Source organism: Brugia malayi (genome assembly GCF_000002995.4).
Source record: "Brugia malayi strain FR3 genome assembly, contig: Bm_v4_ChrX_scaffold_001, whole genome shotgun sequence".
Classification (NCBI taxonomy): domain Eukaryota; kingdom Metazoa; phylum Nematoda; class Chromadorea; order Rhabditida; family Onchocercidae; genus Brugia; species Brugia malayi.
The window spans coordinates 23588358-23610688 of record NW_025062479.1 but is presented as its reverse complement, the minus strand read 5'-3'; the positions used below and the strand labels follow the sequence as shown (position 1 = coordinate 23610688).

At 23.4% G+C, this 22331-nt stretch overlaps 4 protein-coding genes across 5 annotated transcripts; 2 read left to right on the top strand and 2 right to left on the bottom strand.

Moving 5' to 3' along the window:
• Positions 1-963: 963 nt before the first annotated feature.
• Bm3305 (LP01162p, putative) lies at positions 964-3420 on the top strand (the record flags this gene model as incomplete). Its single annotated transcript, XM_043075915.1, has 7 exons — positions 964-1105; positions 1471-1641; positions 1928-2045; positions 2278-2395; positions 2633-2839; positions 2970-3090; positions 3314-3420. 7 exons carry the CDS (start codon positions 964-966, stop codon positions 3418-3420), a joined length of 984 nt encoding a protein of 327 aa, XP_042931849.1.
• A 1348-nt stretch (positions 3421-4768) lies between these two features.
• Positions 4769-7142, bottom strand: Bma-cdk-9 (cyclin-dependent kinase 9, putative; the record flags this gene model as incomplete). The annotated part of the gene is made up of 10 exons (XM_043075914.1): positions 4769-4900; positions 5027-5173; positions 5269-5430; positions 5580-5734; positions 5901-5985; positions 6159-6346; positions 6436-6526; positions 6643-6724; positions 6791-6894; positions 7014-7142. 10 exons carry the CDS (start codon positions 7140-7142, stop codon positions 4769-4771), a joined length of 1275 nt encoding a protein of 424 aa, XP_042931848.1.
• Positions 7143-8512: 1370 nt separating this feature from the next.
• Positions 8513-14012, top strand: Bma-acox-3 (conserved hypothetical protein,hypothetical protein; the record flags this gene model as incomplete). Its single annotated transcript, XM_043075913.1, has 11 exons — positions 8513-8653; positions 8977-9114; positions 9272-9436; positions 9681-9822; positions 10312-10583; positions 10728-10881; positions 11567-11721; positions 12067-12176; positions 12542-12762; positions 13124-13396; positions 13750-14012. The coding sequence occupies 11 exons, from the start codon at positions 8513-8515 to the stop codon at positions 14010-14012; spliced, it is 2034 nt and encodes a 677-aa protein (XP_042931847.1).
• Positions 14013-15148: 1136 nt separating this feature from the next.
• On the bottom strand, positions 15149-20213 carry Bm18075 (Uncharacterized protein; the record flags this gene model as incomplete). Of its 2 annotated transcripts, none has more annotated exons than XM_043075911.1 (7): positions 15149-15275; positions 15550-15662; positions 16166-16303; positions 17114-17209; positions 17526-17642; positions 19727-19888; positions 20202-20213. In XM_043075911.1, the coding sequence occupies 7 exons, from the start codon at positions 20211-20213 to the stop codon at positions 15149-15151; spliced, it is 765 nt and encodes a 254-aa protein (XP_042931845.1). The 2 variants fall into 2 exon arrangements, with proteins under 2 accessions (XP_042931845.1, XP_042931846.1); XM_043075912.1 differs by having other exon boundaries at position 15275; positions 15556-15662; positions 19808-19888.
• Between the last annotated feature and the right edge of the window lie 2118 nt (positions 20214-22331).

Here is a 22331-nt window from a genome sequence, read left to right as displayed (position 1 = left end):
CTGGTTGTTGTTGTTGCTGAAATTTTTGACCTCAAATACTTGATAAATGTCAAAAGTGTAACGATAGAGCTTTGAATAGCTGAATAACCTAAAAAATTGAACAAGTCTAAAGATTTTCTGCATAGGTACATGTTAAAGCTATGAAGTTTAATAAGATATGGAAACAGTTTATGCCCATTTGTTACAAAGCCATGTATCCAGTATGGCATTTTTTAAATTCTGTTTTCTATTTGCGCAATGTTTTATTTTAAAACTGTTTCCATTTTACCAATTTTTCTTTTTTTTTTTTTCTTTTGAATCAATAAAACTGTTCTATTTCTCTGTTCTTTGACATAAGAATACGCTTATCGTCAATTATGATTAAATCTAAAAATTATAGTGAAATCTAGCGGAACAATTACGTGAGTAAATAGCTTTAATTATTCGGGATTTCAGAGATAGATTATTTACTTGAACAGATCGAACATTCCGGTTGTTTTCGGGAAAAGCTAAATCTATCTCCATGAAATCATATATTGGTAAAATTCGTTAATTGTGCATTGAGATTGTCCGGTTTTTCATTCCTTTTGCATTTTTCCGATTTTTGAGAGTTTCTTTCTTTTGGACCTACGAATTGTTCTTCCCTTATTCTATAGCATTTGTCAATTTTTATCATTACTTTTACACTACATCTACATTTGGTTAAGATAATTGTGGGTATTAAAAGAAATATTTTATAAATATTTTCAAGAGAATCAAACTGTGTCAAAAAATCAAACATTTGCAGTGATGAAAGTAATCAAAAATATATTTCTATGTTGTATGAAGAAGAAATACTCTTTTATTATGTTAAAAAGATTCAAATTTCGATTCTAATTATTTTGATAGAAGATCTAACTTTCTTTTTTTTTTTTTCTCTGTTAATTAAAGCACAAAAATTTATAATAGCATAAATTTAGTTTTCAACTCAATTTGCAAGCCTAAATGGAGGAGATTAAAAGAATGGTCACTTGGCTACCAGTTTTAGGAAGATTTACTCGTGTTTCATTTATGGGTACTGGATTAACGGATGATCCGACAACGTTATTATCCGGTTTTACTGGTTTGATTATATTGATGATCCCAGGTTTGTTTATTTTTTCGTTGGTTAGTGGATTAATTAATAATATTACTTGTGAAGAATTTGCAATCTTTTTTTTTTATTTAATTCCATGTAAGTAAGTAATACTGGTTCAATTTGAATTGACAAAGTGATGTGATCAAATTGAATTGACCAATTTGTATAATTCATAAGTAAAAATATTTGAGTATAATTAGAGTTAAACAGAGAATTTATATTTCTTTTTTCCTTATTGCGAGATATTCTTTTCTAATATTTCCTAGTAATATTACATATCATAATTTTTTTTTATATTTAAATATATTCTATGTGTAGAATAACTTATGTTACATTTCTAATTGCAAAAATATCTTTAACTAATCATTATGCAGGTAATCCTGGAAATGAACAATTCTATGCGCATTTTGGGCAAACCATTTTGAGCAAAATCTCAAGAATTATGCAAATATCGAGGGAAAATTCTCTGTTTTGTACAATATCTCACCTGAATCATGTTCCTTTACCTGAAAAGTACTCGGAATTAAGCATTTACAGCTACGCTGGTACTGTTTTCTATTATTTTTTTTTTTATGATAATTAATTACAATTTGAACTTTTAATAACATTAGATATATTTCCAGTAGTACAACAACGTATTAGAGTAATAATAAAGCATTTACTCTGTTTAAAGATCATTAAGTGTAATAATTATTGTTAGGATTTATAATTGCTAGAAAAATTTTTAGAAATCAAATTTTACTATGAAACGTTTATTTAACAAAGTGATAAGTTTGTAAATAGTAATTCATCTTTTTTTTTTTATTCATTTTGTCTTTATTCTTTCTTTAGATCGTGTCTCATTAGTTGATCAAATTGAATATAAATTCAATTTTTGCATTCAATATTTACCTAAAACAGCAAAATTCATTCTCATTGGACATTCTATTGGTTCTTATCTAATGTTAAGGTTGGCATTTTATCTTTTGCACTTATTTTTGATCAAATTCAAAACATATTTGATATGATTTAATGAGCTTTATAGTAGTTCTTCGTGAAACACTCAAATAATTTATGGAATACTATGCAATTTTGGTAGATTCTATCAGTTATTAGGATAATCTATTAAAAAAATTTTTATTAACATTGGTCTAGAATTTAATACTGTCATCATTAGAAACTGGAAAAATTACAAATTTCAGGATATTACCTGATTTGCTGAAGCATAAGTTCAATGTTATTCGTTGTATAGCTTTATTTCCTACCATTGAACATATGGCAGAATCACCAAATGGTAAACGTCTTTTACCATGGCTAAAGGTTAATTCGTATAAAATTAATACCTGAATTTATTATTCGAAGAATAGGAAGAAATTTCATTATTAATTTTGGTTTTTTGAGTAATTTTATTTTTTATGATTTTAAAAAAAATTTTGTTTTTTTCAGTCGTTGCTTTGTTGAAAATGAATTTATTATTCGTAGTGATAATTTTTATTGATTTCACTCAAAATATTTAAAAAAAAAAAAAAAAAATGCAACAATTCGAATATGTTATAGAAATGTCGTAATTGGGATGGTACTGTACAGATGATGCTCTCCTGTCTGCGATATTTGCCTAATTCTGTAAAAGAGCGCATCTGTACTTTTCTTATGGGAAATGGTTGTAGGTATTTTCCACCTTGCATACTACAAAGTGCCATTGAGATTATCGATGTAAACGTTATTCGAAATATTATTTTTATGGCAGTGGATGAATTAATTACGGTTCATTTATTTATTTATTTATTTTCTGATTCATATTTGAAATTAACACATGTTTATAGCTTAAATTTTAGCTTCAACTTTAAACTTCAATTTTAACTTTAATTTCAAATGAAAAATGTATTCAATTTAGGTTTCAAACTTGGATGAATCCCTTCTGTACCACAGTAATCGTTGTCGTTTCTTGTATGGAACTGTGGATCAATGGTGTCCGTTGCGTTATGCTTTAGAAATGCAAAAAAGGCTTGGAAATGGTATTTTTATAATTAACTATTTGAAGTTTCATTATTTACATTAAAAAAAAAAAAAAAAATGATAGTATTAGTGCGCATAATGCTGAAAATTTTCACAGCCTGAAAAACTGATTAGGATATAAATATTTCATGCTTCAAATTAGTCTTGATTATCGCCGAAATTTCAAATAACCAAAATCATCCAAAATTTTATAAATCATTCAAATTTTTGTATGATTTTTAGATCTAGTTATAATTGACGACAAAAAATGCGAGCATGCTTTCGTGTTAAATCACGGAGAATTGGTCGCCAATGAAGTTGTAAAATGGATTACTGAATGTTATGACTAAATTTATATTTGAACTCAAATTATGTTTGATTTCTAAATATTTTAATGAATTTTTTATTTTGTTAGGTCTTGTAATAATGGCTGAATATGTACCAAAATTTTTCACTTAGGGAATTCCCTATTAATTACCTTAAATTGAATACTCTCCGAACCATACAGCCATTCCTGTAGATCACAGCAAGAGAATTTCGCCATTTGTTGATATTTCAATAAATTGCTATTTATTTCAAGAGAAGCAGTTAACTGATATGATGGCATCATGAAAATCATCGCCAATTTATTTGGAAATTTCTGAGCGATGAATTTGCTAAAATTTTAAAATCTAAAATTATTGTTCAACATTAGAATTAATCGTTTAAATCCAATTTCATTTGTTTTATCTTAATTAAATGCTTGAAAATACGGCTATCAATTCTGAGAGAAAATAAAATCCCTTGGAGAAATACACAAAATTGACCAATCATAAAATTACATCACAAGTTCTGGCCAAAGCTCAACAAATCACTGATATGTAATATCGCCACAAGCAATTGAGAGATAATTGTCTCTCTTCCTCCATCTTAAATTAGACTCAATTTGTAGCACATCTCCAATAAAATATTCCATTCAACAGAGTGAAATGTCACCTAAAAATGACATTACAATCAGTCCTCTAAAACATTTGTCCAATTTGGTCTTTTTCTTGCAATATATTTCCAATAATTTCAGATTGCTTTATTCTGATTAATTCAATTGTACAGGAAATATAATTAAGTAATGCAAACAAAAGAAGACAACAATTAATCGATTAAGAATTATAGGCAATATAATATGAAATAATGAAAGATAATTTCCATTTCTCAACACATCAAATTGTATTTAGAACAGCAAATGAAAACAGCACAAAGAATGAAGTATTTAATTACTTTGTAGCATCATAAATACAAGTCTAAACAATTCCAATTTAAGTAATTCAATCCGCTCGAAACATGTTACCATTTGGTCACAAATTACAAAAAAACAACATATTGTAGTGTCCATACATGCATACAATTACCGCTCTATTTAATTTCCATCACAGTGACAATTACATATAAAAATTGTTCCATTTCATTCTTTCACCGTGAAATGAGCTCACTGTTAACATGCTTTCGGTTCTTACAATGCATCTAATTATAAATATTACCCATGGATAGGGTAGAAAATGGTGTATAGATTGTAAACAAAACATACACAGGGAATTTACAACTTAAACAATAACTTTATTAAAATTGATCTGAATTTGAGTACACTAATCTAGAAATCCTACCTCGAAAAATTCAAATTGAGAAACTAATAACAATTCAAAAATACCAAATACCTAAATTTACTCAGAACACCATATCAACGTACTGTCCCTGTGATGCCATTGACGGACGAATGTTCTGACGATTTTGATGATGTACACCACGACCTCTTCCACTATGAGCGCCTCTTCCAGCTGTATATTCAAACAAACTTGTCTGAAAAAAAAAAAAAAAAAAATTCAAAAGAATTGAAATAGTCAGTATAAGAATAAGTTCGAAATCAAAAATTCGAAGTTTTATTGATCGAAGAATGGTATAAAATAAACCAATAAAATAACAAACCGAGATTGTGCTCATTAAGTCTTTAACATCAGCTGCCGGATGAGGCTGTGTGAAGAAAAACAAATGATCGAGAGCCTGTTCAGCGTCAAGACGCAGGGATGGATCCAGAACCAGGAGACTATCGATCAAATTCAAGGCATTTCGATCCTTGAAAAGAAAAAAATGGCTAACTCACGGGTTCCATTATTTATAATGTTCAAATCTGAGATATGCTGCATTTTATATAAAAATTCAAGACCTACTCTAACATAGGCTTCCAAGCGTTCAACCACACGACGATTTAGATTCTGTTGAAGCTCCATTTTGCTATAAAGCGGTAAGTTTTCGACACCTCTCCAGGTTTGCGGGTTGATACTTCCACAAAGATTGGATATCAACGACAACTGCTTTTGTTCACTTTCACCCTGAAATTCATTCTCCAGTTTCAGAACTACTTCAAGATAAATTTGGATCCAAAAACTAATGAATAAAGACACAGTTCAACATTTGGTTTTAGGAATTACGATATGACTTCAAGTGACTGCTCCAAAACGCTGTAATTCCGATAACATACTTGCAGAATAGGGGTACGTGTCCATAATTCAGCCATTATACAACCCGCACCCCACATATCGATTTGTGGACCATAATGACGCTCACCAAGAAGCAATTCAGGAGGACGGTACCACAAAGTCACAACACGATTCGTATAACAGTGCTCTGGTTGACCTGAAAACAAAATAGAAAGCTATATTCAACAACTCTTATCAAGTAACCATGATTGCAGAGGCTTTAACACTATCAAAAAGTTACACAGCAATCAAAATGTGCTGTTGTATAACTAATTGCTCATTGTGATAGCGATGATCAACCGCAACAACACAATATGAAATACCAGGTAATTTTGAAAAGAGAGGTCGCGCCAGACCAAAGTCCGCTAACTTCAATATGCCATCTTTTGTAATTAAAACATTTGCAGCCTAAAACATGGATAAAATTTCAACCGAAGTCAATATTCACTAATTTAAATTCACAGAATGTCCTTGCCAGCTTCTGTCTCGTAAAAATATGAAGTGTTGTTGACGCAGATATGTTTAACTTGAGCAGTCGAATAGATAAAGTTGCGTACGATGTGTAGAGAAATATAACATACCTTCATATCGCGATGCAATATTTTTGCAAAATGTATCTGATAAAGACCCTCTAACAAATGTTTCATCAATGTTTTGATATGTACCAAAGAAAGACGAACACTGGTATTTGACAAAAGACCAGCAAGATCATGCTCACAGAAGGAAAATACCAAATAAAAGGTACTACGCTCTCGATTATGTACTGATGCTGAAGTGAAAACATAAAACATAAAATTGCTGAAATTTTAAGTGACAATATGATAAAAACCTTCAAGTGAAAATTTATGAACAATATACCTCTGCTACTGCATATCTCTATCAATTCAGTAATATGTTTATGCTTTAGTTTCTGCAACATTTTCACTTCTCGTAAGGCTGTTATTGGAAACTGCAACAGTACAAAAAATCACTAACATCTCCTCTAAAAAAATTCAAAGTTCTAACTTACATTATAACGATACAAAAGTGGTTAGCAAGCAAATAAACTAAAAAAAAAAAACATACTCCTTCCTTCTCATTCTCCATTAAAATCTTCTTCAGAGCAACGATTCGACCCGTACGTTTACAACGCGCTTTGAATACTTCCCTTCAAGTAATAAGTACAATCGTCAAATTTTCATGAACTTGACTGTTTTGCTCGAAAAAAAGTTACCCGAATGTCCCTTGACCAATTTTTGCCAACTTTTCATAGTTAGTAACATCAGTGATGTATGGAAATTCAAATCTTTCCGTATATCTCATCAATTCAGGTGTCACCTAAAATCAAATAGCATCAAATTAATTTATTCATAAACTCTGTTCCATAGTGCAACTTAACCTATTCTACATTGAATGCAACAATATAATTTTATTATATGTGAATAAATAAAAATAACCTTTTGTCGATCCATTAATGCGAGATCTTCTTTTGATGGATGTAACATTGATGACGTGACTGGAATCGATGATGTACTGGCATTTGCGCCAAATGAATGAGACTGCTGAGGAAGATGATTGTTTTGCATTTCAGCCTAAATAAACTGAAATGCTATGGATGACTTATTATTTGATAAGTCATTTTTGAAAGTCACGTGTATGACGTGACAACGTCCGTATCACCTTGAGTACGAAACATACCAACGCTTAACCAACAATCATCAATCCTTCCTTCTTTATCGACTATCAGCGGATCAATGGCTATCAAACCTTAAAATCCAATAATACAGAACTCACATTGAAAATTGTCGTCTCTCAATATTTAATTAATCAATGATTAATTCAATAATTAATTTATAATAATTCAATTTTATAATAATACAAATTCAATAATTCAATAATTAATTTATAATGCTTAGTGATTGATGTAAAAAATTATCAAAAATATTTTAATATCCTCAATATTCCTCATTTATCCATCAAAACAGCATCAAAGGAACAGTACATTTCTCAATTTCAATTTCTTTTTTTTTTTTTTTTTTTTTACAATTTCGAGATACGATTTCTAAATTAGAATACTTAAATTCAGCTCATTTTTTACGATTTCTAAATTAGAATACTTAAATTCAGCTCATTTTTCACGATATCTAAATTAGAATACTTAAATTCAGGTCATTTTTAATAAATGGAAATTAAATAGAGCGGTAATTGTATGCATGTATGGACACTGTGTTTTTTTTTTTGTAATTTGTGACCAAATGGTAACATGTTTCGAGCGGATTGAATTACTTAAATTGGAATTGTTTAGACTTGTATTTATGATGCTACAAAGTAATTAAATACTTCATTCTTTGTGCTGTTTTCATTTGCTGTTCTAAATACAATTTGATGTGTTGAGAAATGGAAATTATCTTTCATTATTTCATATTATATTGCCTATAATTCTTAATCGATTAATTGTTGTCTTCTTTTGTTTGCATTACTTAATTATATTTCCTGTACAATTGAATTAATCAGAATAAAGCAATCTGAAATTATTGGAAATATATTGCAAGAAAAAGACCGAATTGGACAAATGTTTTAGAGGACTGATTGTAATGTCATTTTTAGGTGACATTTCACTCTGTTGAATAGAATATCTTATTGGAGATGTGCTACAAATTGAGTCTAATTTAAGGTGGAGGAAGAGAGACAATTATCTCTCAATTGCTTGTGGCGATATTACATATCAGTGATTTGTTGAGCTTTGGCCAGAACCTGTGATGTAATTTTATGATTGGTCAATTTTGTGTATTTCTCCAAGGGATTTTATTTTCTCTCAGAATTGATAGCCGTATTTTCAAGCATTTAATTAAGATAAAACAAATGAAATTGGATTTAAACGATTAATTCTAATGTTGAACAATAATTTTAGAATTTTAGCAAATTCATCGCTCAGAAATTTCTAAATAAATTGGCGATGATTTTCATGATGCCATCATATCAGTTAACTGCTTCTCTTGAAATAAATAGCAATTTATTGAAATATCAACAAATGGCGAAATTCTCTTGCTGTGATCTACAGGAATGGCTGTATGGTTCGGAGAGTATTCAATTTAAGGTAACTAATTGGTTCCTAATTACAAAAACTTTATCAGTTTGATCATTATCAGTTGATTTTATTTAGTTGTCAATGATTATTCTATTCAAGTAGGAATTTAATTTCTCTCCTAAATTTCACTCTTTGTGCAATTTGAAAAAAAAAAAAAAGAGACATAATCGAAAATGCGTATTATTTTAATTAAAATTACTTAATTGTAGTAAATTTAAATTGAAGTTTCCTTTGCAAATTTCTGTGTATATACTGATTTGATATTAAATTTTAACTTTTATAAATTATTCAATTTCAAATTCACTAATATTTTATTTTTGGGCATAATTTAGAATAAAATGTTTGAAATACTTCGTAATGATAATGTTTTTGTTCGTGATTGGCGTATATTAACAATGAATGAAAGCCGTCAAATATGTAATCAACGATGGAAACAACTTTTAAATTATAATTTTATCAAATTTGATGGGGTTTGTGGATTAATCTATTTTTCTCACATTACTTTTAATTTATTAAAAGATTTTGAAACATTCTTATGTATATTAAATTATTTTCCCTAATAATATAAAATATTTTATTTTTAAATTCTCATTTTCTTCTATTCATTGTATTAAAATGATATTTTAGCTTAAAACAAATCCTGAAAGATTTGTGGATTTTACGGAAGTGCTAGAAAGCTATGATCAAAGTTTAGCAACAAAATTTTATATCAATGCAATCTTTTATATCACAGTTTTATCAATGGGAACAAATCGTCATCAACAAATTCTCGAGAAATGCATGAATAATGAGGTCTTTACATCTCTTTCAATTCATCATATTTTGTTTACAAAACAAATTTTTTTTTTGGTTCAAATTCATTTAAATGCGTTATCATTCATAAAATTATTGTAAATGGCAAATATATTTACACAATTATCTATGCTATTTATTATTTTGATTTTGAATTTGTACTGAAATAAAGAATTAAAACAATTTATAATGAAATAAAACTGAAATTAACATTATTGATATTTGTGAAAGCAATAAATTAAAGATTGTTGGTTGTTTTTGTTTAACGGAATTGTCGCATGGCTCAGATGTAAATTCAATCCGTACTGAATGTCATTATGACAAAGGTCAATTCGTAATGCACACACCGGATGATGAAGCAATGAAATGCTGGGCCGGAAATTTAGGTTCATCTTCTGTCATTATTATTATTATTATTATTATTATTATTATTTGTGAAAGAATACGAATAACAAAAAAGAAAATTTCCACTACCAATTAATTATATATTATTATCAGTTATCATTTATCACTTATCATACTTTATAGCAATAAGATAATATTCATTACTTACTTTTATTGCTTATTTCCTAATCAATAATCTCCTGGTAATATAAATAATCATTGCATTAGTGATAATAAGATTATCAGTAATAATCATTATTTTTGATAATTTTTTTCTCCTCTTCTTTTTTCAATTTTCTAATTTTTCATTTTTATTTATTTATTTTTTTTTTTTTGTTCGAAATTAAATCTTTCAATTAATCTTTCTTTTTTTTTTTTTTTTTTCATTAATTTTTGAATCTTTTAATTAAACCTTTCATTTTAATTAAATCTTTCATTTTAAAAATTTAAAAAATTTTTTTAATTAAATTTTTTATTTTTTAATTTTATAGCTATGAATGCAACGCATGCAATTATTTTTGCACAACTTTACATCAATCATGCATGCTATGGTTTGCATGCATTTTGCATGCAAATTCGTCATTTTAAAACGATGAAACCTTTGAAAGGTATCACAATAGGTGATATGGGTGAGAAGATTGGTGATTGGAATAGTATTGATAATGGTTGGATTAAATTTAACAAACATCGCTTTCATTTGAATGCATTATTAAATCGATTTGCAACCGTTCATCCGAATGGTACTTATCAATCAATTTTTAAGGTAAATAAATTTGTTTATTTTTCAATTACAAAAAAAAAAAAATTTCATTTTTATATTTAAATATAATATTTATTTATTATCAATTTTTTGTAAGGAAAAAATTTTTTTCATCTTTCTTCTTCTCATTTTTTTTTTTGTCAACAGACTATCAAAGAGCAACAATTAGCAAATCTATCAATTCTATCTATTGGACGCGCAACTGTCGTCGGAAAAGGCATAATGGCAAATCGACTTGCTGTAATCATAGCAACACGTTATTCAGCTATTCGAAAACAATTTCGTATGGCTAATCAAACAGGTTATTAGCAACAACAATAACAACAAATTTACTCCTTTATAGCATTTGAAAATTTAAAAAATTAAAATTGAAATAAAAAAAAAAAAAAAACTTTTGATAATAATTAATTTAAATAATGCTTCATAAAAATTTCTTTCATTGAATATTTTAATAAATTTTAACGTATATTTTTTACCATTTGATTGTAGAATTTAACTAATTACATATCATTCATATACTATTTCAACTATTTTGATTCATATAATTTTAAATTTTTTACTTAATCTGCCATTTAAATTTAAAAATTCAAAATTTAATAGATAATTTGTCTCTTCTTATATATCACTTTTTTTCCATTATTACTAGTATCATACTATTTGATTGATATTTTATCGATTTTAATTTTTAAATAATTTTAAATTTTTTGCTTAATTTGCTTATTTAAATTTAAAAATTCAAAATTTAATAGATAATTTATTTCTTCTTGTATACATTTTTTTCATTATTACTAGTATCGTACTATCTGATTGATATTTTATCGATTTTAATTTTTAAATAATTTTAAATTTTTTGCTTAATTTGCTTATTTAAATTTAAAAATTTAAAATAGATAATTTATCTCTTCTTGTATATTATTTATTTATTTATTTATTTTTTCATTATTACTAGTGCCATACTATCTGATTGATATTTTATGATCTTATAGAAGAGCAATCAATTATTGAATATCCGATGCAACAGCGCCGAATTTTTCCACATATTGCGACATCAATAGCTTTGACAATTTTTTATCGCAAATTTATTTCAATTTGTTATAAGCATTTTATTTATTGTACAAAAAATGAAAAACTTCCATATGATGTTTGTTTGTTTGTTTATTTGTTTGTTTGTTTGTTTTTTAAATTACTGTTTATTTTATAATTTCCATTAAATAAAAAATTTTTTCAAATTTAAATTTTTTTTATAAAAAATTTTCTTTCATTAATCATTTTATTTATAACAAAGATAATATAGCAATAAATGTTGCTTTATTATTTTATTTATTATTGCTATCATTATTGTTAGGCTTATTTTATAATAATTTATTCATATAGTTATTAAAAAAAAAGAAAATTGAAAATATAAAAATGATTTAGCGTTTTTGTAAAATATATTCTAAAATAGAGAAATTAAAAAAGGAAAAATTTAATAATTGAAATTTTATAGTTGATGTTATCACGAGAAATACAAATTCTTAGTTGTGCAGCAAAAGTATTATCAACAGAAGAAGGTGTTAATGCTTTAGATGATGCTCGTCTTGCTTGTGGTGCATATGGGTTTGCTAATATTTTATTTTATTTTTAAAATTTTAATTTAAAAAAAAAAAAAAAAAAAAAAAAAAACCGAATTAGTTAAATTATTAGATATTATAATTTGATTGGATAATTTTTATCAGTTAGATGCATTTTTTTTTTTTTTTTTTGACTTAAAAAAAAATTAATCTTAAAATTTAATCAAAGAGTTACAATAAGATTTAGTTAATATTATACTTTAATTTCTAGTCATTAAGTAATTTTAAAATTTCAAAAAATATTCCATATTTTAATACAAAGCAAAGTATTGTTTCATTATTTTGAATTTTAGAAGAATACCTTCAATTATTAATCAACCAATGAAAGTTTAATTTTTTAATTTTTTTAAGATTTTTGAAAAGTTCAAGATTGAACGATCTTCGCAATGCTTTTGATCCAGCACGAACTTTTGAAGGTGACAATAATATTTTAATGCAACAAGTAACTTATGCATTAATTTCATTGTATGACGAAAAGTCATATAATTGGAATGATTCGCCTCTTCGAAGTTTGACTTTTTTAGCAATGAAGCCGAAAAAATTCTCAACCTGGAATGATGATGCCTTAGAAGGTTTTTTCTTTTTACACTATTTTTCACTTTAAAAAAGAAAAAAAAAAAAAAAAAGGAAAATTTGAAAAAATAAAGTTCTTTCAAAATTTCTTAAGGTGACAAAATTATTTGGTGACAAATACTTAACGAATTATTAATAGTATCAGCTTCTGAATTTTATAAATAAATGATATGATTTGAAATATTTCGATTTCTATTTAGAGTTTTTTTTTTCCAATTTATTTTAATTCTTTGTTTTAATTACTTTATTAAAAAGTTTAACAGCAACTTATCATTATGATATAACTGTTAATACTATATTTGGCATTTAATGATAAGATAAAATGTTATCAATATATTATCTTTTCTTTATAATTTACAGATATTGCAAATGCGTATGTTTGGCTGTTACACTTTCTCATATCAAAGGTTAAAGATGATATCAGTGATAAAATTAACCAAGGCATTGATAAGCGACAAGCACAGAGTGAACAATACAAAATGATCACATATGCTTATTGTGAACTAACCATACTGAATGATTTCCGGAATTCTTTACAAAAAGCTCCGGAATCTATCCGAGAAGTTTTACATCGTTGTGCTCTTCTGTACGCTTATAGCTCCATTGATAAGCATATCGCAACGTTTTACATTGGTTAGTTATCAAAGAGTTAATAATTATTGATTAGCAAATAGTAAACAATATAAAAAGTAAACAAGGTAAAAAATAAATTATATAAAAAGTAAACAAGATAAGAAAATAAACTATATAAAAAGTAAATCAAGTAAAAAGTAAATTATATAAAAAGTAAACAAGATAAGAAAATAAACTATATAAAAATTAAATCAAGTAAAAAGTAAATTATATAAAAATTAAACAAGATAAGAAAATAAATTATATAAAAAGTAAACAAGGTAGAAAGTAAACGAGTATATTTTTACATTCCATATTAATTAATTTGAAATTTTTAGGAAAATTAATCAAATGATAATAAATTAAATTTTCAGGTGGTTATTGTAATAATGGACAATGGGGTAATACGATAAAAAAACGTTTTCGTAAATTAGAAGCAATGATTCTTCCTGATGTTATTACAATATGTGATGCTTTGTCTCTGCCGGATTTCTTTTTACATTCCGTATTAGGTTTAAGTGATGGGCAAATTTACCAAAATCTTATCCAATATTTCATGCAATTTCCTATTGAATCATCAATTGATAGCAATAATAGTGATAATAATGATAATAATAACAATATTAATAATCAATAACTAATAATATAATAATAATTAGTATTAATAATTAACATAATTAATGATACAATAATAATTAATAATAATAACTAACATAATTAATAATATAATAATAATTAATAGTAATTAACAAAATATATACGAATAATAATAATAACTAATATAATAATAATTAATAGTAATTAACAAAATATATAGAATAATAATAATAACTAATATAATAATAATTAATAGTAATTAACAAAATATATACGAATAATAATAATAACTAATATAATAATAATTAATAGTAATTAACAAATATATACGAATAATAATAATAAAATAATAATAATTAATAGTAATTAACAAAATATAGAATAATAATAATAACTAATAATAATAATTAATAGTAATTAACAAAATATATAGAATAATAATAATAATAATATAATAATTAATAGTAATTAACAAAATATATACGAATAATAATAATAACTAATATAATAATAATTAATAGTAATTAACAAAATATATACGAATAATAATAATAACTAATATAATAATAATTAATAGTAATTAACAAAATATATACGAATAATAATAATAACTAATATAATAATAATTAATAGTAATTAACAAAATATATGCGAATAAATTATGCTAAGCATAATATAATGAAATGATTAATTCAATGACAAAAACTAATTTTTATTGTAATTTTTAAATTTTATTAAACTCAAAATTTTCTTAAATTTTAATTGATGATGGAATTTGAAATTATTAATGAATGCAATTGTAAGGAAATATTATTGCATGAAAAGTATTTGATTCAAAGAATGTAAGCATAAAATTAGATATTATATTACAATTCAATTATCTAATTTAATTAATTTTCTATTACATAAAATATTATATTAAATAAATAATTTAGCAGTAAATCATTTTTTCAAAGATTCATTCATCACTTTTGCTTCTTTTAAATATTATATTACAATTCAATTATATAATTTAATTAATATTTCTTTTGCATAAAATATTATATTAAATAAATAATTTAGCAGTAAATCATTTTTTCAAAGATTCATTCATCACTTTTGCTTCTTTTAAATATTATATAACAATTCAATTATGTAATTTAATTAATATTTCTTTTGAATAAATAAATAAATAATTTAGCAGTAAATCATTTTTTCAAGATTCATCTCTTTTTCTTCTTCCAAATCGCAATATTTAGCAATGTAAGGCCAACCTAATTCTATCGTAGTTAATTGTCGACGACAGTGCAATGGTATCGTTGATCTGTAATAAAATATAGTATAATTACACTAAATTGTGTAATCAATTAATTATATACTTAATTTATTTTAATTTCAATTCCAACTTTAATTTCAATGATAAAATTGTTGAGATTAATTAATTATGCTTTATTAATTTAATATAAATTAAAATATTTGATAAAACGTTATAAAAAAAGTTATAAATCTCTTTATTTTTCACATTTGCTAATGGTATATCCACGACAAATATATGTTTATGTTCACGTTTACGCTTACGTTTATGACGTAAAACTTACGCATACCAACTGCTCTTAACAAGACATCGTGGACATTTGACATGTAAAGCAGTTGAGAGGATAGTTTGATTTATGTAATACCTTGCAAGCATTTCATTTGTTACTTGAGGTGCCTTAAAAATTAATTTTTTAAATTTAAATCAAATTTTTTCTCCTTTTTTTTTTTTTTTTTAAGGCTAAACTGCTAGTTTTTAAAAAATTAGATGAAATTAATTTTGCATTGAATTAGAATAATTAAACCATATACGCTTAACTTAATTACTTAATTTAATTAAAAGGAAATGAAGAAAAATGATTGTAATCAAATATAAACTCATAAATTGATTTTTTCTTTTTCTGTAACTTAAACAAATTTATTATTATTATTATTATTAATTTTTTCTTTCTTTTTTAAATGTAATCTCAGATAAAAAGTAATAAATTAAAAAAAAAAATTTTTTTGAGATAAAAAAATAATTTTAAATCAATCTACAAATGACTTCTTAACTGCTTTCTTAAATTCATATTTACCTAAAAAACAAATAATTTCATTTACAAATATTATTTGAAAATGAATAATAGAATATTTAATCAGAAATGAATAATAGAATATTTTAATCAGAAATGATAAACTAACACGAATAGTTGTTTCAGATGTAATATATTCATAAGGCATTGGTGCACCAAATAAGCCACCACAACTTGCCGGTGATATGCGCTCGTTATCATAAATTTTTGATGGTGCACCTTCCAATAATGATTTATGACACGGTAACTAAATAATTAATTGGAATTAATTAAAGTTAATTTAAAATTATCAAATCTTTATTGTAAAATTTTTAAAATAATAATATAAAAAATATACAAAAACCCAAAAAAAAAAAAAAAAAAAAAAGGAAAAGGTTAAAAAAATTTAAATTATCAATATATATATATATATTTAGTTTATTAATTGAAATCAAATTTTAGTTTGTTATTAAATTATAATTAAACATTTTGTCACAACAAAATTTTTTATTATAAAAAATATAAAGTAGTGAAAAAAAAAAGTAAAAGAAAATGAAAGAATTAAAATTAAATTGGCATATTTAATTAATCAAAAAATCATTATATATATATATTTAGTTTATTAAGTAAAATCAAATTTATTTTATTAATTAAAATCAAAATTTATGCTTTTATTTAGCTTATTATTAAATTTTTTTTTTGATTAATTTTTAATTCTTTCAAAAATCAAACATTTTATCACAATAAAATTTTTTATTAATAAAAAATGTTAAGTAGAGCAAAGAAAAATAAAAAAAATATGAAAGAATTAAAAATTAAATTGACATATTTAATTAATCAAAAAATCAATATATTTATTCATATTTATTAATTAAAATCAAATTTACGCTTTTATTTAATTTATTATTAAATTAAAACTAAACATTTTATCACAATCAAACTTTTAATTAATAAAAATATGAAGTGGTGCAAAAAAAAAAAAAAAGAAATTAAAAGAATATGAAAGAATTAGAATTAAATTCAATAATTAATTAATCAAAAAAAAATATCAAATTTAATTATTAAAATACTTTTATACCATATGTATTTTATGAACACATCTTGTTGAATTTGTTAATGTTTTTTGCATTGTCCATATTTGTGCACCTTTACCGTAATGATTATTACATAAATCCTAAAATAAAATAATAAATTATTATTTTAAACTTTTTTTTTCTAACATTCATTTTAGCATAATAATTAATTATTATAAATACAAAAATTAACATTTAATTAAGTATTAATTGCCAGAAATTGAAGCAATTTAATATTAATTATTAATTAATTTCATCTCAATTTTAAATTTATATTATAATACTAGATAAAAATACTAAATATTAAATTCTATCTTAATTTCAATTTTTTAATTTCTAATTTTTTAAATTTTAACTTTTTCTTTTAATCATAATTTGATCTTTTTAATTAATTTAATTAATTTTTATGCTAATTACATAGTTCATTTGTTCTGGTTTCTCCCAAATAGGTTCATAATCGCATGTGTAAAAGTTCAATTTGTGTTGCTCACTTCTTTTCCAATTATTTTCAATTTTTGCTATTTCCATTTCTTTCTGCAATTATTTCAAAATAAAACTTTAATAAATTTATATTATTAAAATTTAGGTAAATAATTTTTAATTAGAAATAATTTAAAAAGTTTTAATTAGATCACAGAAAATTATCATATTAAATAATTTTCAATCAGAAATAATTTAAAAGATTTTAATTAGATCGCAGAAGATAGAAATAATTTAAAAGATTTTAATTAGATCGAGAAATAATTTAAAAGATTTTAGATAGATCATAGAAGATTATTAGATTAAATAATTTTTAATTAAAAATAATTTAAAAGATTTTAATTAGATCATAGAAGATTATTAGATTATCAGATTATTGAAATATAAAGTTGGAAGATAAATTGAGAATTATTAAATTTTGTTGATATATTTGATCAAATATGAATGATAGTAATGTAATAAATATTTTAACTATTTTTTGTTTTAATGAAAAATTACTGATAATTAAAATAATTACAAATATTAATTAGATATTAGATAATTATTAAAAGAAGAAACGATTTTTTTTTCAAAGCTAATTAAATTTGAAAAAGTTATTTATTGTTAAACTAAATGTCAATTTGAATTTTAATTTTATAAATTCGAATTTTTGATTTCTTTTTTTTTTAAATTAAAGAATTGTGATATATGAATGAGGATTGAGACGTAATATCTACCAGTATCTATTGTTCCACCTATATCTGATAAATCTGCTCACGTATATATGCGTCTTTATTCACGTATATACGTCTATATTTACGTATATGCATTCCTTCTATAACTTATTCCCAATATCTTTCTCACTTATTTATCATAAATTAGTTTATTTATTTGTTTATTTTTTCTTGAAATCTATAAATATAAAAACTAATAACTGATCTTACTAATTTCTTGATTTTGACTAAGTAAACTAATTGTAATCTATAAATTTACCTATAAATTAATCACTTACCTATAAATATCAAACTTATTATGCATACAGCATCATAAAGTTAATTTACTTCAAATTCTATGCTTTAAACTGAACAGCAAAGTATTTTAGCATAAAAATAATTTGTAAATAATATTAATTGTTTATTTAATAAGAGAAAATGCTTATGGTATAATATATAAAAGTTCACGTTTCAGTTTTTTTTTTTTTTTTTCGCAACATACGTGAATATTTTACGGAAAAAACATTATTAATTAAAATGATTACTCAAATAATTTAAATAAGAAATAAAGTTTGATAAAGAAAAACTAAAATATTTCGTTGCATTATTAGTAACTATAATTTTGTCAATAATATTTTTAATTAATATATTATACTTTTAATATTTCAAGTATTATTTATTATTTAAGAATTTCTTTTGATATTTTATCAACGATGAATTTTTACTAAATTACAATATATGAAAGATCAGATGGGACTAATGCAACTTTTAACAGGAAAAATCATTTGCATCAGTGTATTAACAAATTAATAAATTAATTTTTTTCATAAAAATAAATTTCATAAAAAAAATTTCATAAAAAAAGAAAGGACACATAAAATGAATAAAGCCTAAGTTCTATATGGCGCAAATTTCTCATTGCGCATAAGTTTTATATGGTGCAAATTTCTTATTGTGTTTAAGTTCTATATGGCGCAAATGTCTCATTGCACGTAAGTTTTATATGGCGCAAATTTCTTATTGTTAAGTTAATTACAAGAAAAAAATAAGTACAAAATAAATTAGTGGCTGAAAAAAAAAAGCTATAATAAGATCAAAATAAGCATAATTTAAAACAGTTTGTTAGATAATTCAATGCAGTTTCCATATATTCAACAAATAAGAATTTGTGAACTAAATTAAATTCAAAACTACTTAAACTGAACTAAATTAACTGAACTAAATTAAATTCAAAACTAATTAAACTGAACTAAATTAAATTCAAAACTAATTAAAACTTCTTAATTAGTTTTTAATTGATTTTAATCGATTTTCGATTGATTTTTCCATCAATATTGCTTTATCTGTATGATATATAAGTCACACATTATTAAAAAACAAAAAGTTACTAATTGTAATTTCAGATTTATTAAAAAAATAAACAAATAAATAAATAAATAAACGAACTATTTCATTTCGAGAAAGCCAAAAGAATAGAAGTAATATTAAAATAAGACTGATGAGAGTAAGAAATTCGAACAAAAGTACAATATAACATTGTTTACGACGTAAAATATAGCGTAAAAAGCGTTCTTGTCGACTACGTCGAGATGATGTTGATTTGGTTTTCTAAAAAAAAAAAAAAAAAATATGATAAAATTCAAATATGCATCTAAAATATTTCGTTTATTTTTAATAATTGAAAAGATTTGTAACAATTTTCAAGAAAAGAAAAATTTAAAAATTATGCTAAAATTTTATTATATTAAAAAAGAAAAGATATGATAAGATATAATGATTAAAATGATAAGATTGCAATATTATCAAATATAACTGATAAAAATTATAAATTATCACTGTGTTATCACTAATTTATAGTTGAAATGTAAATTATATAACATTTCATATCAGTTAACTCGAGAAAAAAAAAAATAAAAATTACAATGAAAGCCATATTTCGACCAGATTCCTTGTTGTTTACAACAAACAATGATGCATTCAGTTAGTAAAATGATAAATGATAAGCTAATTTAACAAAATGATAAATATCTATTTGATAAATATTTTTTTGTCATTTTTTTTTTTTTAATTTTGTTGTTTTTTAAATATGAAATATCAAAAATGAAATTTATAAACAAAAGATATTAATAAGAATTGTGTATGTATTTATTTATTTTTTATTATATTTTTTTTTATTATATTTATTTTTTTATTGTATATATACATATATTTTTATTATATTTGGTAAATATATCATTTTTTTTTATTTTCTTAGCTAAATTATTTCACAGAATCAATATGTTTCTCATTTCATTGATAAATTCATTTCCAATAATATTTTTGAAATTTAATTCCGAAATTCGAAATAATATTTATTTTTGAATTATTTATATTGAAATTATAAAATTATTTTTCATGAATTTATTCATTACTTATTTTTTTTTTTGTCATATTTGCATTTCGTACTTAATATTTAAATTCAAATTAATTTTCTTTTCAAACTCTCATCATTACAAATAGAATAACTAATAATTTTGCACATCTGATTCATATTCTTATAAATTCTTTATCTATGATTTAATTATTACTGTTACTTAGTATTTTTAATTTCTATTCTAGCAAAGATAAAATTTAAAATTACATTCATACGTAAATTCCTGAGATATCAATAAGCTTTTTAATGTTTTTTCATTTAATAAAAATTTGAATATTATCAGAAACAAATTTTATGATAACATAATCGCTTATCAGATCTATTTTTCAGTCTGATAACAGTGAATTTCTCGCATTGAATTCAGAAATTCACAATGTAAAATTGATAGCACAGTGTAAATGAATATTTTGCTCCATTAATCGATTTGAATTTTAATAACAAATATTTAATTATTATTGAATTTTTTTTTTTTTTTGACATTCAGTATCCAAAGATTATGCATCAAAAGTTATTGCTTTTGCTATTTAATCAAGTGAAATTAATTAAAATATGATTATTTGAATTATTAATGAAGTTACAGAATTAAAATTCATCAATACCATAAAATTATTTTGAATTTATTTGATTATGAGTTTTAGAAGCAATAGTAATATTTTGCAGTAATAAATTCATTATTTATTAGCTAATTTGATCTTTTTTTTTCTTAACTTTTAATTCTCAATATAACAAATAGATTATTATTAGAGAAATTTTTAACATATTAATTTAGTATGAAATAAAAAAGCAAAAGAAAAAACAAGAGTATAATATAAGAGGAATAAACTTATATTTTTATAAATGAATTACTCTTATACTAAACGATAAAAATTTTTATCGAATAATTATTGTAAATAAATACTTTTTAACATCACTTTCACTCTATTTGATATAATATCAGAAAAACTGCAAGTGATGATACTATGATAACGATTAGATTAATTAATCTGTCACATCATTTTACTGAATTACTCAAAATTAATCTGTCACATCATTTTACTAAATTACTCAAAAACACTGCAACTAAAAGTAATGATTAGATTAATCTATCATTTTATTAATGCTAATAGTATTAATGACAGAACTGTTTTAGATAAATGATATTAGCGCAAAAAGACAATCCATTAATCAAATTAGCCAATTGCGCCACCATCTCGAATCACTCAAATATGAAAAATGGAACTGTTTTTCCCTTTCACAGCACAGTTCTTAGCATGCAACGAATATGCTACAATTTTATTTAACACAAGAGAAAAAATCCGCGGTTTATGGGAGATAGCGGGGGATGAGATATAGTAGGCGTAAGTATTTATATTTTATTTCTGTTAGGTAGTCTAGATAATTATATGGAATTAAGATTGAATTATTATTAAATATTAAATTATTAAAAATTGACAATGAAATGGAAGATGAAATGAAGAAATGATTAAATATCAACAGATAACAATGATAGTAATGACTGAGATTGCAAAGAATATAAATATTTTCAAGTTTTTTTTTTTTTCTCTTTTTAAATTATTATGTTTATTTTATTCATGATTATTATTTCAGATTGCTTGAATTGACAATTTCTCAAAATAGCCATTTACATTGACGAGTAAA